The sequence below is a fragment of the Cryptomeria japonica genome, chromosome 3 (assembly GCF_030272615.1).
Source record: "Cryptomeria japonica chromosome 3, Sugi_1.0, whole genome shotgun sequence".
NCBI classification, from domain to species: Eukaryota; Viridiplantae; Streptophyta; class Pinopsida; order Cupressales; family Cupressaceae; genus Cryptomeria; species Cryptomeria japonica.
Window position 1 is genome coordinate 986,145,689 of NC_081407.1, and position 21,354 is coordinate 986,167,042.

The window sequence follows — 21,354 nt, forward strand, 5'->3', positions numbered from 1 at the left end:
ATAATAATTTAGGGCGGCGGTGAAACACTGTTATTTACAACATGACTAAAATAAACATTGATTGCATTAAAAATATTGAAACATTGTTAGAGAAATCGGCTTAATGAATGAAGGCGGCAGGGTAGTTTCAGATACAAGACATTAACTTTACAAATATTGAGCCATTAAAGCTAGGAACTAAAAATTTATGTGCTTATCCCAACAGACTGGCCCTTGAAAAAAGCAGATTGTATTGTTCCTTTATCTGATTTGGAGAAACCCTAAACAACTGGGCAGTAATAAGAAAGGTTTACATTGGAAAAAACCCTAAACAATGTTCAGATTCTTGCAAGCTTTAAAGAAAGTATTAGCAGAAAGTTAAAAAAAAAATGAAAATGCTAATGTAATGCTTACATTTTGTATTTCCTGTAGAGGTTGATGTATGAAGCTTTCTGAATCGAATTCCATTCCAATAAGAAGTTTAAATAGGAAAATAAAACTCTGATTGTGAGGGGAAAAGATCATGCATGGCAGACAACAAAGCTTGGCGAGGAGGAGTGGCATCCACAAAACAGAACTGCTTCGGAAAATAACAGAGGTAACCTGAAAACCCGTGTATAACAAAGAAAACTTGTGATAAAAAACAAACATAAAAATCAATAGTCTATACCGAGTCATGTTTCTGAAAATCCGAAAAACCTGGCTATAAGTGCCAAAAGAATATTAGCCAATCATTTACAAGTAAAATAATTTTTGTAAATTATAAAGTTAAAAAACATGCATCTATATTATACAAAAAAGTTGAAAAATATAAAACAAAAGAAAATATTTTGTTTTCATTGGTCTAAATAATTTTATTTAATAATCATTTAAACATGACAAATAAATTTTCATTACAATAGTATTGCCTAACGGCAAGTACTAATAATAAACAAAATATAATAAATATAAACTTAGATATTAAAATTATTTTTTATTGATAAAACTTACATTTAAAAATCTTCATATATTATTCAAAGGAACGTGCTTTTTAAATTTTTTTCGCATAAAGCCACAACAAAATTTGAAGAATATGTTAGAAATTTTTATGGGTAATGGTTTTTTTCTTTTTTTCTGAGTTTTAGGGTTGAGATTTATTGTAATTATACTGCTGCAACCGAATAGCTGAAAGGCGGTGAGGGAAAAGGAAAAATCGTCGACAGCAGAAAATCATGGGAAATCGGCACCGGCAGAAAATCCCAGTGTGAATTCCCGGCATGTGGTTCCTACAAACATTTTAATATTTATAGAAGCTCAATATTGGACTGCAAGGGTCTCCTCCACTTGATTGATTGCTTCATGCAAGGCGGTGTTGCCTTCTCCTGCGAGTGAACGCCTGGAATGGAAAACTCTTAGACGGTGACCGGATGAGCGCGAGACAATTCCGGTAGACAAAAGCCCACCTTATAATAGCATATCGGTTAATAAACTGACAAAATTCAAATTTTTTTACAAAGTTAATTTAGAATTATATTTTCTTTCGGTTCACCCTCCTTTCTTTGATTTGTTGTTTTGATTCATAGCTGACTCTTGGATCGGTTCTGAACAAAGAATTTTTGAAATTACAAATTTGTGGGAATTGAAATGAAGGTATGTTTACAATGTGTGCAGGCACGGATAATGGGACATCGTGGAGTTCGGTCATGCTAGAACTCCGTATCTGGTTTTGCTGGATGACCAATGGAAAGCAGACGAAAGCTATGCTCTATACAAGGTGCTTCAGAATGTTTGATGGCTTCTCCTTCTGAAATTGGAAGCAACAAGAAAAGTGCAGAGTGGATTTTAGAGTACATTATCAGACACTGCAATGAGGATTGGATTATTTCCGGACTCATTAGAGCCCTTCCTATTTCAAATGAAAATTTTAAGCTCAAGAAAATGATGCTGCTGAAGAGTATTTCTTCAGACCTTTCGAAGGGCATCATTTCTGAGAAAACCCTAGAAACTCTTCAGTCGTTCAAGGATCTTAACAGACAAATATATAGAGATTCCAACAGCGAAAAATTAATACAGGAATTGTGTTGTAAAGTAGCTGTGGAGTGTACTGTGAAATTTTTGAGGGGGACCTGCAAAATCAACTGGGATGGTTATAATGATGCTTTATGTAAGCTATGGACTTATCGCGCCGAGGACACCGAAGATGTAGAAATGGACGGTGCATTTATTGACGTAAAGAAGGAGCTTCTTGCCGTTGCTTCTAATCCTAAGCTTCGGGAAAGGCTTCTCGAAAAATATAAGCAAGACGATGTTTTCAAGTGTTTGGATGCATTTTTAAAGGATTCGTGGGAAGAAATGGGTCCATCGTTCTTAGAAATTGTAGCTGAAGATGTGGTGCAGGGAAGGTATAATCCCATAGCTGGACAAGATTCAAATCGCGGTGTCATTACTGCAAGAATGGCAGTTCCTTCATGTGAAGCGGGGGGTCTTGCTTGTAGAGTGCCTGACAACAATGAGGAAATCACTTCAACGTTTCCTCCTCCTTGGGCTGGTATGCGATTTGATCCATTCACTATATTTTTGTGCTTTTGTTTCATGTAATTACTCTTGTGACAGAAGTGGTAGAGGTGGAAAGTATACTTGGAAATTGAATAGATATAATGATTTTTGTTTGACACTCGGGAGATCACTTATCGATAGATTGTACATTTTGGGGAATGTCTAGGTTCTTAATGACTATTCTATGCACGTTAAAAAGAATTCCATCCCTTAATTATTACGCATAACAGACTTTCTTTGAAGCAGATGTTAGGTTTGAGGGATTTGTATTTGGCCAATCTATGACCAAGATTGACCCAGAGCATTTAGTTTTAGAAATTTGCTTTTAACCTTCTTCTCTGAACAGGAAAAGTGCATTGACAGTGTTTGTGAGACATATGTTCTCTTTGCTTTCAGGTTCTGGACTTGTTAAGCTTCCAAAACCTCAATTATTTTCTGAAATTTTTCCTGATATTACACGCCTCTTATATTTGCCATTTCAAATTGTGATTTACAGGTTCCTTATATCTATACCTTTCGTGCTTTCATTGATTGAAAAATTCCATACAAAGGTTTGATTTTGTTGATTGCCAATGTTTCTGTATAGCTTTTATCTTTTTTGATTTCTCAATATTTCTTGAGGGTGTGGGTTGCATTCAAATAGTGTGGAATAAGCTTGGACTGTATTCTTGTGTGGGTCAGCTTTAGCCCATTCATAACATTTTTAAACATATGTTACACTCCGCTGTTCTTCATAAAAATAATGCTCTTGTATAGTATTCATTATGTGACCATCTTGTTAGATCTCCCTTGGGAGCTATGAGGGTCGTCTATGTCGCTGGTTTCGGTTTGGCAATTAGTTGATTTTTCACCCTGTTTGGAATTCATGCCGTATGATATATATTATTTAGTATAAAAAATATATGAAATAACCATAATTTGCACAAAAGGTACAGAATGAAATCTATAATGCAGTAATCTCATAATTCATTTGTCATATGTGAAAGAAAAATCTGAAGGGTTTATACTAGTGCAACTGCAAATAGAAAATCAATACTAATCATCATATTGCTTTTCATCGAGAGTGTCAATGTCATCACCTAGTTCTTTAGAACCACCGGCAGTGCCAGTGCCAGTGCCAGTGACATTCCCACTGGCTGCACCATGCGAGCCTTGTGTAGCATCTTTGTACTTCTCATCCTCAATTGAGACCACAGAAATCTTTTAGTTAATTTTTTTTATAAATTTTTGGCATTTCAAATTTTTTTTTTGTGGGGTGTTTGAGGTGGGTTCTTGTTGGATTTGACCTGGGTTTGCCCAGGGCTAGGCCAGTGGATCTAACCACTTGATTTTGGATTTAGGTTGCCATAGGAAAGGTTAGCTCAATTCCTTGACCTAGGCTTGACATTGTTTTAATTTGTCTCTTGCAAGACAGCACAAATAGAATAGCGTGTATGATAATATCGTTCTTCAAATTGTGAGGGGAAGCTCTTTGAGATCTAACTAGGCCTAAAACTAACCCTAGACTAAAACTATAGACAAAATCTACAAGTATGCACACTGTACAAGATTTCATGCGGGGTGCATAAATGAAAATTACTAAATCTCCATGTTTTTGACTTGGATGCATGCCTTGGACTGTTAATAGCGGAGATTTGTAGATACTAAGGAAATCAAACTATTTAAGCACAAATAAATAGAACTACTTCTTACTAGCTAAATCAGAAACCAATATTCTGCTGCAACAAGATTTTAAGGAATAACACCACATGATTTCAAGAAGTACATGGCTAAACGACATTCAAAGCTACAAATTAGGATGGATAGCTATTGACATAAAGCTCGATATAAGTATAATCTACTTTCAATCTACTTCATGAAATTACAATCATAGTAACACATTAAGTTACTGAATTGGGTTTGGGTACAATACAACAATACGGCAAAATCTTGAGGATGGGTTGGATACGTTTGGGTATGTTCATACAAAAACTATACACACACACACCTATTTATTTATATTTATATTTATACATCTGCAGTCTAAAAATAAAAGTCAAATTCAAAATATTCGCTAAACAAAATTAGTAATTACAATAATATAATACAGACTAATGTATTTAAAAAATGCATAAAATTAAAATGTAAGCTTAGCTTCAACTAAGTGATGATCTTTGCAGCGTAAGCTTAGCTTTACTTATCATTAAGACTTAATATGTTTAAAGCAAGGTTATGCTGGGTTTCTGAGATAGGGGAATGCATTTTTGTGTCCTCGATTTTTCGAGCCAATTTTGGGGACGGCTAGGGGATGGCTAGGGGAAATATAGGGAAAATTTAAAATATATAGGGAAATGTTAAATATTGATATGAAAACATGGATAAAACATGCACGTATACATTATATTCATATGAAAACATGGATAAAGCATGCATATACACATTTTCCTTAACATATAACATTTGTGTTCAATTGAGACGTCAATTCCAAATTTCAAACATTACTACTTAATTCAATGTATTAATGTATATATTTGCTTTGATATGCTGCAGAGTTCATGTAATTACTTCAAATTGTCTTGAATGGAGTCCCTAAAACCTTTATGCTAATGCCTTTACTGAAACTATACCAAATCACAGATTTTGGAGTTCGTGTTCATGTAAAACAACATAATAATTAAAATAGAGCTAGTGACAGCTGAGGACTGCTATTCTGGAAGTGCTATACCTGTGAACTATATATGACACTTTTGGTACAATTGCAGAAAAACTTATGTGGAGGCTTCAGCAAATGTTTTAGTAGTGCCAGTTAACTCTTTGATCTGTTGAAATTTGTTGCCAATTGTGAGGTTCACATTGATGTGGTTGCCTAGAAATTTATTGATATTTTTCATAACAGAAAATATTTTCATCCCTAGCATTCAAAATATTTTTTTTTTGGCAATATAAATTTTATAAAGTTCATGAATGTTGCAGCAACTGTGGATGTTTTAGCAGCTGAACTTCAAAAACTATGCATGCTCAGAAAATCTGTAGTGCTGAAAAAATTGCTTCGTATGTGGTGGTTTCCAGAATATAAAGCTGTCAATGGAAATGGTTAGCCATTTTATACAGGTTAATGGCAGTAATTATAGTACTTCCCAGAGTTTGACATTTCTGGTTTCAACTTTACTTTTGGAAGAAGTGACCCCATCCCAAAATTTTGTTCTTTCTTTTAATTTTTTAATTTTAATTTTAAATATTGATAAATTCTAAGAAATATGTGAGGACTGCTGCCGGGGATGCCTGACCATCCCCAGGACGGTCGGGGGATGTCCCAGACGTCTCTTGCCATCCTTGAGATGGCCGAACATTCCCAATGGCAGACCTTGACGTCCCCTAGTTTCGGGGATGTTTCCCCTGAGTTTTTGCAAATTGGGGACGACCCGAGGACATCCCCAATGTGTCCCCAGGACAGGGATGGGTTTTAAGAATAATGTGAGGACTGTGACCGGGGACATTTGACTGCCCCTGGGATAGTCAGGGGGTGTCCTAGATGTCTCTTGCCGTGCTTGGGATGGCCAGACGTCCCTAGTGGTAGTCCTCAGCGTCCCCTGGTTCTAGGGACGTCCTCAAGGCATCCCCATGTCCCCAGGGTAGGGATGGGGTTTTTAGGCCCAGGAACGCATCCTTGGGTAATACTAGTTCAAAGCAATTGTTTATAGGTTACAATGAAGATCCTTTAGGGATTTAAGAAATAATAAAATATTCCAAAAATACCACTTTAAAGCGAACCTATTTACAACTACAGGAAAAATGGAAGATAACAATTTTAAGGCAATCTTATCCAAAGACAAGTAATAAAATACAAATGGCTTAGAATAGGCTCTCATCTATTGCCTAAAAAATAAAACACCCAAAAATAGCTATCGTTGGATGTTGCTGCTGCTAAAAATATATATTTGGATATAAGTGACCTCATGGGAGTTTGAAGCAACTTGCACATTGAAACTTGATGAATCCCTCTGATAAGCATTGAAATCCTCACCACCATGAACTTAATGACTACCTCATGAATATCAATTGGGTGCCTTGAACTAAAATCTTGTCATAGTTCAGTTACTCCATTTCATCAAGTTCGGCGCAACTTCTTAGTGGCATAACCTTCTTAAATCTGCACCTAGAACATAAGACTGTCGCAAAAATTTAATCAAATCTGCTCAATATTTAAAATTTAAATCAAAAGTTAGGCACATTTTGGAGAGGACAAAACCATTTGATGGTGGTTGAATGTTGTGAATGGGGCAAAGTTTATTGACACTAATCTATTTATCCATCATAATAACAAGGGAAGGTTTCAGCATTAGGCTTTAGTGGCAATGGAGTGGATTAGAACCTGCAATGATATATAAGCTGCAATGAATGGTTATTTACTTCACCACAAGGCAATCTAAGCCATTCGTGTCTTTCATACTGGACAATCTAGTAGTTGATAGTCCATTGTGGCTGATGAAACTGAAACATAACTCATCGAGTCCGAGTCTTCTCCATCAGGACAAATTTGTGTATGAGCAATTTTTTTAAATTTTGTATTGATTAAGATTTAAGTTTTAAAAATAATGTTAGTATCACATCCCTTGCTAGTCACATCAATGTTGGACGCTGCATGTGGGAGAAGCAATAAAAAAGAGGAAAAGGGGTTGTGAGAATGATCATTTTGACCCAGGGACACCTAAGAAACATTTATGAGACAAAATTTATCTATAATACAAAATAGGAGACAAAACATTAATCAAAGGAATGGTGGCTAGGAGGGAAGTGGTGCCATGCCATTAATAAGGCATGAACACCATGCGAAGAGTATGGTTGTCAATGAAAGGATATGGAGAGAAATTTTGTCAAAAAGGGTTTAGAAACTTGAAGCAAACACAATTGGCAGGTGTAAAAATCAAACTTCACAACCTTTGTTAGCATCCTCCTTGCTTGTGCTAAATGAGGCTTTCAAATAGGCTATGGACGGCCTTCAAGCTTAAAGGATGGAGAAACTTTGTGATGCAAGGGAGGATTGTTTCTATCATGCGCAACAACCATGCCAAGTGTGGTGAAAAAGAGCCAAAGAAGATAACCCATAACTTGGAGTGCCCATGAAAGGAAATTTATATCAATGGCATTATTATCTACTAGATCTTTCAGGCATTCAAACAGTCATTCAAAGAAGAATATATTCTAGTATTTGTATTTCTATTGGAGATTTAAGATGGCTAAGCCATATATCGGTTTTGTGAGTGTGCTATTGTTTTACGAGGCTTGTGGGGATTTAGAGAGCAATGAACAAGATTGTGATCTGGGGCCTTATATTGGATTCGTGGAAGGAATTGAGAAATAACCTACAAATGGTTGTTTTACCAACATTAAGTAAGTTTGTGAATTCAAGATGTTTGTGTCCTTTAATCCTTTTGGAGGGCTTTCTCTTAACCTGATTAGGCTTATTTAGATGCCCACTCTGTGTAAAGTAATAGGAAAACTTTGACTACATAGGTATGGACGTCCATCAAAGTGTAGGGGATAGAGGAATTTATAGTGACTCTTGGGATATGACCGTGTGTATGGGATAGGGCTTCTCTGAAATGATTGAATATTTTGAAGCATGGAAATTGGAGGTGGTCATTTGTTTCTAGAGGCCCAAATGTTGTGTGTACAATAAGTATTAATATGTACACGCTGATGGATGGAGGCAGAGAAGAAACAAAGAGAATAAACAGAGATAAAACAAAGCTACTTGATAATGTTATATTTTCATATATGGAATCATATAAATTTCTGATTTCTTATAACTCAAAATACAAGACTGCAGAAAATGTTTGATTTCAAATATTTTTGAGAACATAGAGCTGCTGCTTTTTACAATTTTATATACTGAAAAAGAACAAATGTTCCCCTGTCCTTGGCTGCGTTTTTCCTGCTGTTGCTACAGCAATACTTTTTCCTGTCCTCTGTTTTTCTCTCCACATTAACCCAGAAAACTACCCCTGTTCGTATGCCCAACAAAAGATAATAAAAAACACAAAATATTTAATTACATTTAATTCTGATTCTTCTTCCAACGAGGGAAAATCTCAAAATGAAAATTTGACAATTAATTTTTAATTGTTAAACTGTCCTAATATAGTGAATGAGGGAATAAGAAAAATGGTGCAGAGCTGGAGAAGTGAAGTCTTGTACGTGTGAGAGATTGGAATGAGTTGTCAACAGCAGGAGAGGAAGATGAGTATACGGAGAGTGGTAATGAGAGGTAGTTGGGATTAATCCCAACACACACATGATGTTGAAAATGGACAACAACTCATAGTGAGACTAAACGTCCATGTTAGACATGCTACGCTTTGAAATGACGTTGTTCTGGTCAATTGCTTTTCACTAGAGGGGAATGCTTTATGTTCCCTTCAAGTTCATAGATGAAATTATAGTCATAGCTAGAGGGAGGTAGATTTGTGCTGGTGTTACAAGATGTTTTCATTGTGGAAGTAGGATACCTTGATTTTGGCGGAACTATTTGAGGCATACCTTGTAGGGCCTTGTTTCACATTTTAGGTATGGATTTTTTTTTCTTTAAACATGTAGTTTTAAATGTTGTATTTAGAATTATAAAAGTCTCACCCTGCTCTCTTTGGTCTCTTATATGGGCTTGGCTTTGATTTATAAAAAAGAGCCAAGGCTCATAACAAATCAATAGATGTTATTGACTAGATTCTAAGTTGATGCTTTTGTGTGTGAGACATATTGGATATCCTTGCCCTAAAATGAACATGAGTGAATATCATTTTCATGTGTATGGATATAGGTCTATTGTCATGCTTGGAAACATACAAATTGCTCAAACTCTAGAACACAAAATTAATCTAATCCTATTATTATGGAACTTTGATTTGTTTCTAATGACATTGAGGTAGTAAGTGACATGATGCCATGACATTGATTTGTAAGATCAATGTTGCTCCAATGCTAAATGGAATAATATGCTGACAATAGTATGATGTGTCTACTTTTGACAAAACAACAATGTTAAATGAGTGCAAATAGGACATTAGTTGGAACATATATTCAAGCTATATCTTTGCTAGGACTATTAGAAGATTGCCTAGAATACCCTTGGGAAACTGAACCTTGTGCATTCTGTTCATATGAGCAACACGTTAAGTTTAAGTGGAATATAAAGTATTTTGATACTGTAGTTATTCATGGAAACATAGTAAGAGTTATCTTGATTAGCACAATTGTCGAGACACCATATTATCACACCTATTATAGTAGATAGTCATAATGACATCGAGGCTATATTCTCATGTAATATTGTTAGTTATGATGAGTCGAGAGTAGTAACAGTAAATATGGTGGAGTGAGTCTCATTATTGGACTATTATAGGATTTTTTCATGATATTACATTGCATGTGAATGATAAATGCAAATGGATGTGTATGTCAAACATAAATTTTATTAGATCGAGCAACATAATTGTACATGTCATTGCTCCTTGAAAATGTTGCAAGCACATGTGACTCTAGTATTAGTAATCCAATTACCTTTCCTTATAATAAGTTACACGAGAACAATGCATTGGCTAGGCCATTTGATTACATAGCCCTCTTCTAGTGGGATTCATGAGGTCTTCTTCATTTGGGTGCAAGTGATAAATGTGTATGGTGTTATGACCAAGGAATCTAAATAATGATATCCTTGTATATAGGATGATGTTATTATTAGTATTGGTCAAGTATGTTGATCATGGTGTTTTTGTAATTTATGGCTAACTGTTTAGGATACGGTTAATTATAGATAGCATTATTGAGCTAACACCCGTTGACCTTAGTTGTATGAATGACACATTAAGAATTCCATTGGAATCATGAGTAGACACATGTTATGATGGCATTGGACTAATAGTTATTATAAAATGGCAAGACATTGATATGTCATTATTGATCTAGATGATTAATATCCATTGGAGAGATGTAGTATAATGTTCATAGTGTACAATGGTGGTAAACTAGAAGTATGGATATGTATGTTAAATACACATTTAGGATTGTGTGAATGTTTAAATTGAGAGAAATGACTATGTATCCTTTGAGAACCCTAAATCAAAATTTGAGCATTGAATTCTTGATATTGGTAGACCAACAAATATAACTTATAAAATCATATGCCATATCAAGATCACGATGTTATAAACTTAATAATTTTCCCTTTGTCCTTGTTACATATATAACAACATCTATGTTGTTGTTTGGTATTTGATTTACATAAAGATAAGGGGGATAAATAAAGATTGGTAGGCAGTTTTTGTTGTCTCATTGTTAGAATCAAAGTATTAGTGCCAAAAGCCAATAATAATGTTTCAGGATGATATTCTTTGTGTGGTTTTGGTTACTCTATTTTCATGCAATGCTACTATGTGAGGATACTTATTCTTGGGCTAAGTTACAGAGAAATGAAATTGTACTTGGTAATGGAAACTATGTATGGTCGTGCCACTACACTTGTTGAGTATATGATGTTGGACAAGTTATAATTATTAGTGGCCTAGGTTAATTGTGAGATACTGACTTAATAATTGAAGTTTTTGTTAGCTATCTTGGGTATGACTAGAATACTATTCATTGCTAAGGAAAAGATATGCCTATGTGTAAGACCTAAAAGGTTACATGTACTTCCTCGATGGCTTGTTGATGTCAATGATTGAGCTATATGATAATTGTCAAAGTGTGTCCTTGCAAACAAAGAACCTCTAGTTGGTAAGTAATCACCCTAGCCTCTGTGTCATTGAGATAAACCTATAAGAGATTTTTGGGATGTTCATGTTGAATTATGAATAATAGAGGTGGCGAGGTCTAATTTGAGCTCTTGATGTCCTTAGATGGAAGTGTTATAGTACGAGGTGCTGAATTGGGAACTTGGTTGGATTTTCCTACTTAGTGTTAGGCGTTATTATTGTTGGGAATCATTTAAAGGAACTTTGTCGGGATATGAAATAGTAATAAATAAAACTCTATGATCTATGTCCTTGGAATGGGTATTGGTAAATATTGGTTTTATTGTTGTTTGGTCTTAAACCTTTTTTTGGTTTTCTTGCTGTAGTGTTCATTCTAGTTGATTTGCTTGAGTATTAGTACTTGGGTGGTTATGAAAATTTGGGTATGGGAAGCAATAAGAATTTTTCTTGAGATATCATTGTGAGAAGTGCATGATACTTCAATTTTATTTGGTATGTAGGCAATCGTTGGGCGAAGGATGCCCTTGTGACTCAAGTTCGTAGGGGAGGGTTTAGGGGATAACTCCAAGGTTTGGGACTGTTCCTAAACGTAATTATCTCCCCCTCTTTAGTATGCTTAAAAATTGAGGCTGAAATTCACATTAGATGGTGGTGAACTCATTCTTTCAATTAATATACCCCAACTATATAGGCTTGAGCTAATAAAAAGGCAGTCCATCATCATCGAACTTATCTACTTGAAGGTTTTGTGGTATTTGGCTTTCAAAATTATACCCCAACCTTGGATGAATTTTTAGAGTCATTGTCGTTGTAGTTTGTATTGAGGTGAATGTAGGAATTTGCCTCTAATCTTATTTGAATGAAAACAATTATTGTTAGTGTATTGAATCCTATGGCCTCGTGTCTTGGATCAGTGAGGAATGTGGGAAGGTATAGGTTAGCCTCTAGACCTAGTGAGGTCTATTCCTTCAAGAAATAAGGACAAGATAAACTTGGCCATGATTTGGCTATGAATGAGTTATGGAAACCTGCTAACTTGCATTTGATGATTATGTTAATTTAAGCCATTATGATTTGATGGTCTGGCCAACTCTTAATGTGTATGGATGGTTTGCTTGCTCTAGGTATGTACCTAGATTTCTGTTGAATTTAGTATTGACTCCTTAGGATGGCCTTTGTTGACTATGCACATTCAATGGCAAGTATTGCCAATATGGTATGGTGTTTTGCCTTAATGTCTGTTAGGTGGATAATTTGGTGCTAAGCCTTATGCTTGTAATATAATAAAAATGCCTATACTCAAAAGTAGACTTATGTATAATATTACATTTCTGGATTTATTTATTTTTCTATTAAAGAATGATAGTAAATAACGTGTTTCCAAAAATAATTCAATGCTGTAAATAGCCTTTGAGACTACTTTATGAGTTTGTTATTTTGCATGTGTCTAGATAGAGGGCACTCGTGGGGGTTCAACATGTTATTTTTAGGTTGGATTTTGATCCATTATCTATACGACCATTACATAGTTTAATGGATTCCTTTGGGGTAATGTAATCAGATTAACTAACCTACAATTGTAAACTCTTAAGATAACACATTTTAGATCAATGATTTGTTCCCACTAACGTCACAATGCTTAATTGAGATCAATATAGGGTCTAACTTTTTGGCATCACAACTAGAGTTTAGCAAAGGACTCCACGAGGGCACTGGTAGAGGATAATTGTCCTTTAAACGTAGCTTGTCCTTCTCATCCTAAGATGATCCCCAAAATTGTAAAACCTATAATCTACTTATAGATAAACTTATTATTGCTCTAGCATGATAGGAATTAGGGAGCATGCTTTGCCAAAAGAAGTATTTGGCTTTATCATAGGGTTAGCTAGCCCGCATTAGTAGCATGTAGGTGATAGATGCCAAGAGCTACTTGATTTCATAGGGTTTGCCAATGGCATGCAGGTAGTGGATGCCAAGATCTACCCATCTTAGGACTTGAATATTGACATCGATCTATTAAAATAAATGTGCACACCTCTTATTTTGTTTTTGCTTAAGGTATGGTTATCACGGTTTTGATTGCTAATTAAGTCTAGGTGATTGTTAGTATAGGCACTAGTCTTGTGTTTATAGTAGGACTAGAAGACACCTTGACAATGTAACTTGTACAGTTGTATGATGATATAGATGATTAGTGGGCAATGGAAATCTTATTAATGGTCTTATGCGAGGTTTGTTGTTGCAGTTACTCCTTATTTTAATATTTGGTGATGATCACAAATAGTATGGAATGCTTGCACATCATCACAATCGATGCAAAGAGTTAGGGAAAATGGATGGGGGCCATGATGCAATATGGGATGCATTTACATTTCTTTTTTGGATGGAATGTACTTACAAGCTTATGTGTTAGTGAGTTAGGAGAAGGAAATGATGTTTGCTGTAAAGTGCAACTACTTCCTTTTGCTAGCTGGTCACTATGTGTACTTGTGAGGTTGCTAAGTTATTTACATTGCGTATATGCATTGGGTTTTGGAGCTAGTCACCTTGTGTATAAGTGATATATGCTTGAGCTAGCCACGTTGTGTATAGAGGATGTATGCTTGAGCCAGCCACATTGTGTATAGATTATGTATTCTTGAGCCACTCATTGTGAGAACAGGTGATGTTGGAATGGTATGGCCCGTACGTGGTTTTGTATTTGTTTGCACACAAATGATTGGCATGGAACTAGCACTTGATTTGAATGTGTATTTAATCATTCTATGGTGATTGGATTAAATTGAAAGCAAAAGATTAATGAATAGTTGTGTTTTAAAAGTGAGATAAGGGATTTCAAATTGGAGTAGAGGATGAATTCTCCCTATCATTGGCGTACAAACTTTAGAGCCTCTGATTTCCAAAAAGGGATATGTAGGCATGGTCATCACCAATGAATCCTCAAGAGTTAAGTCTGGATCTTGGTGTGACCTTACATTGGGGGAGCTTACCACTTTCTAGTTTGAGTACTTGAGGGGTGGTGTAGAGTTGTTGCCACAAGGATGGTTGGAAGAGCTATGAAGTTGCCACTTCTAATTTAGATGGAAGATGCATGGTAATTTAAGTTAGTACTTGTAAAAACTATAAAATAAAAAAGTGGTAGTAACCAAGGGTGGTTATTACAATTAGATTTATTATTTACAAATTATTATTAAGATTAACATTTTTAATAGTTTATAATGTTTTTTTTTAAACTGTGCTTGGTAAACTTTTTAATGTGACCGGTGATGTTGGCACGAAACGCCCTCCAGCTCCACATGAAATGCTTTTGACCCGGAGCTATGAATCGGTGAGGCCACAAATAGGGGAGCTCATCCCCACACTTGATCAAACTCGTGAGCACAATGGCCTAGCGAAAGCACAAGGCATGCGAGCTCAATGGCCCAACGGGAATTTGAACCTTGGTGGCCGCTTCACCAATGAAGTGTTTAAACCGCCGACACTACATTTCTGAAGACAGTTTATAATGTGTTATTAATTTTTATGATAAATTTAATTTTATGAGATTTTATAGTAAATTTTGTAATTAATCTAAAATTATTTATATTTAATTTTAATCAGAATTTTAGTTTTTATTAGATTTTAGTAAAGTTATTAAGAAAATAAAAAATAAATATTTATAATATTCAACTTTAATCACAATTTTTTTTCCTGAATTCAATCAGTCAACGAATTTGTTCTAAATTATTTCTTTACCAAATACAAACCTTGTCACATAGGCTATACCTGGAATCGTTGCTAAAGAGATTACTTAGAAGTAACTCAGTGTTAGTAAGTAGTCCTTACAATTAGTTCTCAGTTTGTAAGTAATCCCTCGTTTACATTTTTGATATTTAGTGATGGAAATACTGGTGGATGTTTAGTATATTATATTCTTTGTCATATGATTCTATATTTAAAATTATTGTTGGTTACTGTTCTATGATACTTAATCCTCTTGCAAACTCCTTTGGTGGGATAAAGCATGTGTAATTGGACAGATTCATCTAAAAATTATTTCGACTATTAAAATTTGAAATAATAATGTTTTATGTAACATCCAAACAAGTATTTTGTTGTCTATGTGTTCTTCATGCAGATTTCCATCCCTGTGCAGGGCCTGATATGAGCAAGGACAAGAAGAATACGGCATGCAACTTAAAAGAGAACCAAGCAATCTCGTCAAAAACAAGAGAAGCAAGCAATTCCAGTGGTCAACCTTTATCTGATAGAACGTTTTCTGATCACGAACCCATTAGCATTAATTTAGAAAAAACTCAAATACCCAGACAAGATGATCCAGTGAGAAAGGAAGCAACAGCCGCTCAAGAGAGGGGGAAAGAAAGTGTGCCTGATCTTGATGATGTAAATGCCCATAAGAGGCCTAGATTGGGGACGGATAATATTTCTAACAGCAAACAGTTACTTACTCCTGATGGAAAGTTTCCTGATTGCCAACCCATTATTAATAATTTAGAAAAAACTCAAATACTCAGTCAAGATGATCCAGTGAGAAAGGAAGCAACAGCTGCTCAAGAGAGGGGGAAAGAAAGTGTGCCTGATCTTGATGATGTAAATGCCTGTAAGAGGCCTAGATTGGGGACAGTTAATATTTCTAACTATAAACAGTTACTTACTCCTGAATATGTCCGAGTAAAAGAGGATCTAAGAAGAAGTACTTCAGAATTGCATGCACTGGTGGAAGATCCATTGCCCAATGCAGTGCAAGTTGCTGAAAGTTGTGCAGCAAGGGAAGAAGGTTTTCGTAGTGCTGTCCATTTAGATGGGAAAAGGCAATTAGAAAAGCAAATCAACGAAGTTGAAAAAACCATATTGCCAGAAAACAATACGGGTTTGGATAATGAGGCTCAACATCTGGAGGAAAAAGAGAATAGAAATCAAAGTGGAAAGTCTGGTGGTGGACCAGTAAAAGTCAACATAATGGATCGAAACCCAACAGCTCGCACCTTTGAGGTAACTTTCAAAACTTTTGTCATTTTTGGACATCTTTACAGTTTCTTAGCAAGTGGTTTTTGGTTAACAAAACTACTATATAAGAGTTCTTTTTATTGCAGTTTGTATTGCATATGATGGGACTGAATTTTGGGATAATGGATCATTTTGAGTTGTAGAGTGTTAATTTCCTCTTAATAAAATTTAAAAGAGGATATTGTTGTTATGACATCACTACTGTTGTATTGAAGAAGAAGGTACATAAGAAGAACAAAAGGTGGCTGTGCACTGGAAAACTGGAAATAATCTTGGGAATCTATAGTTGGTAGCTTGTGTGTCAATTCCATAGCATGTTTTCATAATAAATTAATGGAAGCCTGTAAAATCCTGTCTAATTTTTTTTCTGAAGTTAAGTATTCTTTCCCATGTTCATTTTTGTCAAACAGTTGGTAAATATCTGAGAATGTGAGAGTTTGTCCTTGCAGGCTATTTTTATATTAAGTTGATAGAACATAAAATGCAATGGATTGCAATATTCTATGCCAATTGTTTTTACCAAACTTCTTATTATGAACTGATAGTAAACAGAAATATATTCCTTTGATTATCTAGATCAGAAATACAGTTTTGCAAGCTACAGATCTGCAACTAATGGCAGATTATAAGGAACAGATGATAAATCTCTCACCTGAAGTTTATATCAGAAATGACCACTCAGGATGAACAGAAGCTCCAATGATAGATGCTCAGATACATAATCTTTCGCCAAGCACTATGGTGTACACTTCTGCCTTTGGGTGGAAATGATGAAGATCGTCCAGGTACTCTTCACTTTTGTCTGCAAATGAGCATCCCAACCTGGTCACTTACGTAATCGGATATCTACGCTCGGTACTGGGGCCTCAAACTTCAATTAAAACCCTCTGCACAAACTGCTCAACCCTCTCACTAATTCCCATGCCATGCCAGGAAGCCACGGTTAGCATAAAGAAATATAGTTTAATACCAACCAGCAACCAGGTATATTATTAATCACCCAAGCGTCAAGACAAATCATAATTCCCAATGCTCAGCAAGGTTGAGTTTGATCACCTTCATTTAGGATTCCTGCATTTCTTGCTTTAGACAATAGCTAGTACCTCCATTTAGCATAATATTATTATCGATTCTCACCCAAATAGTAAATTGTTACCTTTGTTTTTCATTTTTATTTTTGATGTGGCCAAGCGGGATAGTTTTAATTCAGCATTTGATTGAAGGAAGATCTCCCACAATAACACTAGGAAAAGTCGATCATGCATATCCTTTAGAATCCACAACACAATAAGAGTTAAGGATTGCCACAATAAGACTTTATTGCCCCAAACTTTAGTCACAATCGCTATTTACTTCTCACGCCAATGTGTATGGTGTGGTCCTCAGATTTGAATATAATTATTTACCAAAATATTAAATTATTTGCCCAGAACCATAGCTTTATTCCCTAGCATTAAAATAATTATTTTCCAGCCATAATAACTTTATTCTGAACATTACCAAATGCATCTGAAATTTGTCATCAAATAAGATTTCACAAATTTTGCAAATGAAGCCCAAGCGTGATTCCTGAAGTGAATCCACCCACGGATGGAGTGGGTTTTTGTCCTAGGACACGTTGAACCTGCAGATACAAGCTTTCCAATAAATCTGAAAACATAACAAGTCAAGACACCATGATGCAGATACAAGCTCTCCAATAAAGGCTTAGCTAAGTCTTCTAGAAGAATCTGAATTAACCTCCTCAAGGCTTTTAGAAGAACACTTTATGTAATAAAGTGACTTTTTAATATTTATTTATTTTTTATTTGAGTCAATTTAATTAAATTAATTAAATAAAGTTAATCCTTATGATTTAATTAATTGGGGAAACTTGAAAATTATTAATTTAATTAATTTATTCCCTTATTTCTCATCATAATCCAATGGGAATAAAAATATGCCAAGCGTCTTTGCTGAAGAATCACTCGGAAAAAGGGGACATGACAAAGTCTTACATTTCATATCCGCCTTCTTGCTTTGTTTTACTTTTAACTTATCATTTAGTATCAAAGCCAATCCTTCCAAGCTTGTGGTTAAAGCTTGGACACCATGGGGTGAGTGCTGAAGTGATAAGCTGAACCTCTGTATGGTTTGTTTTCTCTCTGTGCAGCTGTAGTGTTTTGTTTATAGATTTCAGATTTAGTTTATGATACATAAAAGGTTTAAGGTCATAACCAGTGTTCCACGGAAACACGTTTCCCCCATCCAGGCCCAAGTTCCCCCGTCCCCGAAACCCGTCCCCAAAACTTTTTCCCTTTGTCCCCCCGTCCCCAAAGCCCGTCCCCGCGTCCCCCTTTCTCCGTCCCCAACGGCCGTGGAACACTGGTCATAACATGAATACGTACAATTTAATGGAAATCTTAAGAAGGTGTTCTTGATGCTGAGGCAGTCATTGGAGTTGTATGTTCTACAAAACATTTTGTTTACTTCAAGTAACTTTGTTACAGAAAACAGAAAACAGAAATGTATTCATGCAGAAGGTTTTTATTGTGTACCAATGCAAATGTTCTTTGGTCTGTGTATGAATTTTGCACATTGTCCCAAGGTGTGTGGCAGACATTGGATGCAGTGCTAGTAATCAGGCCTTCTTGATATGCAGTCCTTAGGATTTTTTCAAAGTTGCATGGACATGGATACAGATACAGTCATTTTTTGAAGATCCCTAATATGGATATGGCTGGATATGACATTCATAGAAAAAGACATACACGTGTATTTAACACAATTTTTTAAGTTACTAGAGGGGATTTATATTACTTTAAAAGCAACATAGACACGTAATTGGCACATAAATAATTATAAGTTGATTTAATGATTTACAATATTTAAAAAATAATACAAACCAAGACCTATAATTAAATTAACAATGATGTCATTTAAATCTAAATTTATATTAATTAAAAAAAGAAAATATCGAAACATATTGAAAAATTGAAAATTGAAATATAAAGAACTAGATAAACAATAATAATCTAAACTTTAAATGCAAAATTTCACAAAAAAAAAGAAAAAAAAAAAAAAAATTGCACGAATGAAGTTTTTTAAATTAAGTTTAGGAAGGTTCATGTCAAACTTTTTAAAATCAAATCACACAGTATCTGACACGGCTGGCAAATTAGTGATTTTTGGGCATGTGTGGATATGGTATCTGATGCATATCCGAGCTGTATCTGTATTGGATACGGCAGTACGTGACCCTGGGGAGGGGCATGGGTGTATCCGGCTAATTTGGATTTTTTAATTATGTAGATGCTTTATCTGAATATTGCATACATTGAAGATATCCGTTAAATTAATGAGAAATCGTCTAGTAATGTTTGGCATATTTATCCTCCTTCCTAGGCATCTCTCCATTTGGTGCAAAAAAGATTGTGTATCATAGAGTGGATAACTCATCTTGGTGGGTACCATTAAGTTCACAATACTAGTGCTATACACTCGGTGAATATTTTCACTACACTTGAATTTTAATTAAAGTTCCATTTATTAAAATTCTGCGGATCACATAGTTTGTTGAGTGGGAGTAATTTGTGGTGGCCTCTTTAAACAAATGTAATACTCTAGTCCCCCAATTGAGGAGTGTGGGTCAAGTCATCTGATAAGAGCCTTCCCTTCCTAAATGTATGCAAAAGCGGGCAATGGTTATATATAGCATGCTTTTCAAATCTCAACCACTTTGATTGCCCATTTTTTTTAGGACGAGCTACAAATAAGGAGGCCTGTTTATTTTTTAAGTGGGGCTGGGTGGAAGTGGTGTTGCAGGGAAGTTCGTTGAAGGAAAATGGTGGCATTTATGAATTTCTCTGCAGATTTTTGTCCCAAACTGATTGCTGGCAATGAGTGAACCTTGTGGGCATTTGATGCTACTATTAGAGTCCTTGCATCTCCTCCTTACTCTTAGCTGTAAGAGTTTCCCTCCCATCCATGAGTTTCATGCTGCGATTAAGTGGATTCTGTGGTGTGTAATGTTTACATCAGAGGGTTTGGAACTCCTAAGTCTTTGCAATATGACACGAGTGTATATTTTTTGCGTAATCTGCTGGTTGTGTTCTTCTGTGTTTGGGATTTCTTTGTAGGGTATAGAGGGTTGCAGCCTAACTACATTCACAACTGGGATGAGTTGGGAGAGAAGTTATGTGAACAATTTGAAGACAAAAGTGAATTTATGAGAGGCTTCAACTTTAGGTTCCAAAAGACATGGGATAGAATCTGTGCTCTAGTAAAGCCATCTCCCATTCATGCCTTCTATTATCTAAGAGCTCTCAACAGTGATGTAGCTGTCTTGATACAATCAATGGGCAAAATTTCTCTACAAGGTGCATATGACATAGCCATAAGGGCAAAAAATTGTTTGAACTTCAGATTCCAAAAGACATGGGATAGAATCCCTTCTCTACTAAAGCCATCTCCCAATCATGTTTTCTTGTATTATTTAAGAGCTCTCAATAGTGATGTAGCTGTCATGATACAATCGATAGGCGGAATTTCTCTACTAGATGCGTATGACATAGCCATAAGGGCAGAAATTATTTGATACAAGCTGGGAAGATAGCTCCAAGGCAGTCAATTCCTCTATTCCTAGCAGCTCCTACCCAACAACCCGCTTTGGCTCCTATTCCCATGGCACCTACAAGTCAGCCATTTACATCCACTTCATCCTCAAACGAGCTCCATGAGGTCAAGACTTTATTGCAGAACTTTGGTAACAAGTTGGTGACACTAAAGAGGCAACAGGCTCAGCATAGTAGGCCTTATCAAGCACAAAATCAGAATTACCAGCAGAATAGGCCACCTTTTCAAGAGCAAAACCAATGGAGTCATGCTAAGCCTTTGAATAGTGCGAACCCTACAACTGCAAGTAACTCCAAGGCAATAGTTCCAATGCGTAACAATCTTGCCCAAGAGTAAGATTCGTGTCAACAATGCAATAAGCCACATAGTCAAAGTGCATGCCAAAACAAAGAGTCTGTCCAAGCTCTAGTAGTGCAGAATGAGCCAACCACCTCCGGCCAACATTATGATCCAAATCAGCCAAATGTCGGCAATCAAGCTCATATACTAGGAG

At 35.6% G+C, this 21,354-nt stretch overlaps 1 protein-coding gene across 4 annotated transcripts in view; it reads left to right on the forward strand.

The window, feature by feature from the left end:
- Positions 1 to 1,025: 1,025 nt before the first annotated feature.
- LOC131071698 (uncharacterized) overlaps positions 1,026 to 21,354 on the forward strand; it is an 84,255-nt gene continuing 63,926 nt past the window's right edge. For 3 of the 4 annotated variants that reach the window (XR_009112580.2, XM_058007646.2, XM_058007647.2), the window contains exons 1-3: positions 1,026 to 1,405; positions 1,630 to 2,506; positions 15,358 to 16,232. Coding sequence is in view for 3 of the 4 variants with exons in the window: in XM_058007646.2 (XP_057863629.1) it covers positions 1,699 to 2,506; positions 15,358 to 16,232 (1,683 nt within the window). In the remaining variant the exon portion in view is untranslated. The remainder of the gene's footprint in view (positions 1,406 to 1,629; positions 2,507 to 15,357; positions 16,233 to 21,354) is intronic. The other variant, XM_058007648.2, reaches the window with a different exon arrangement.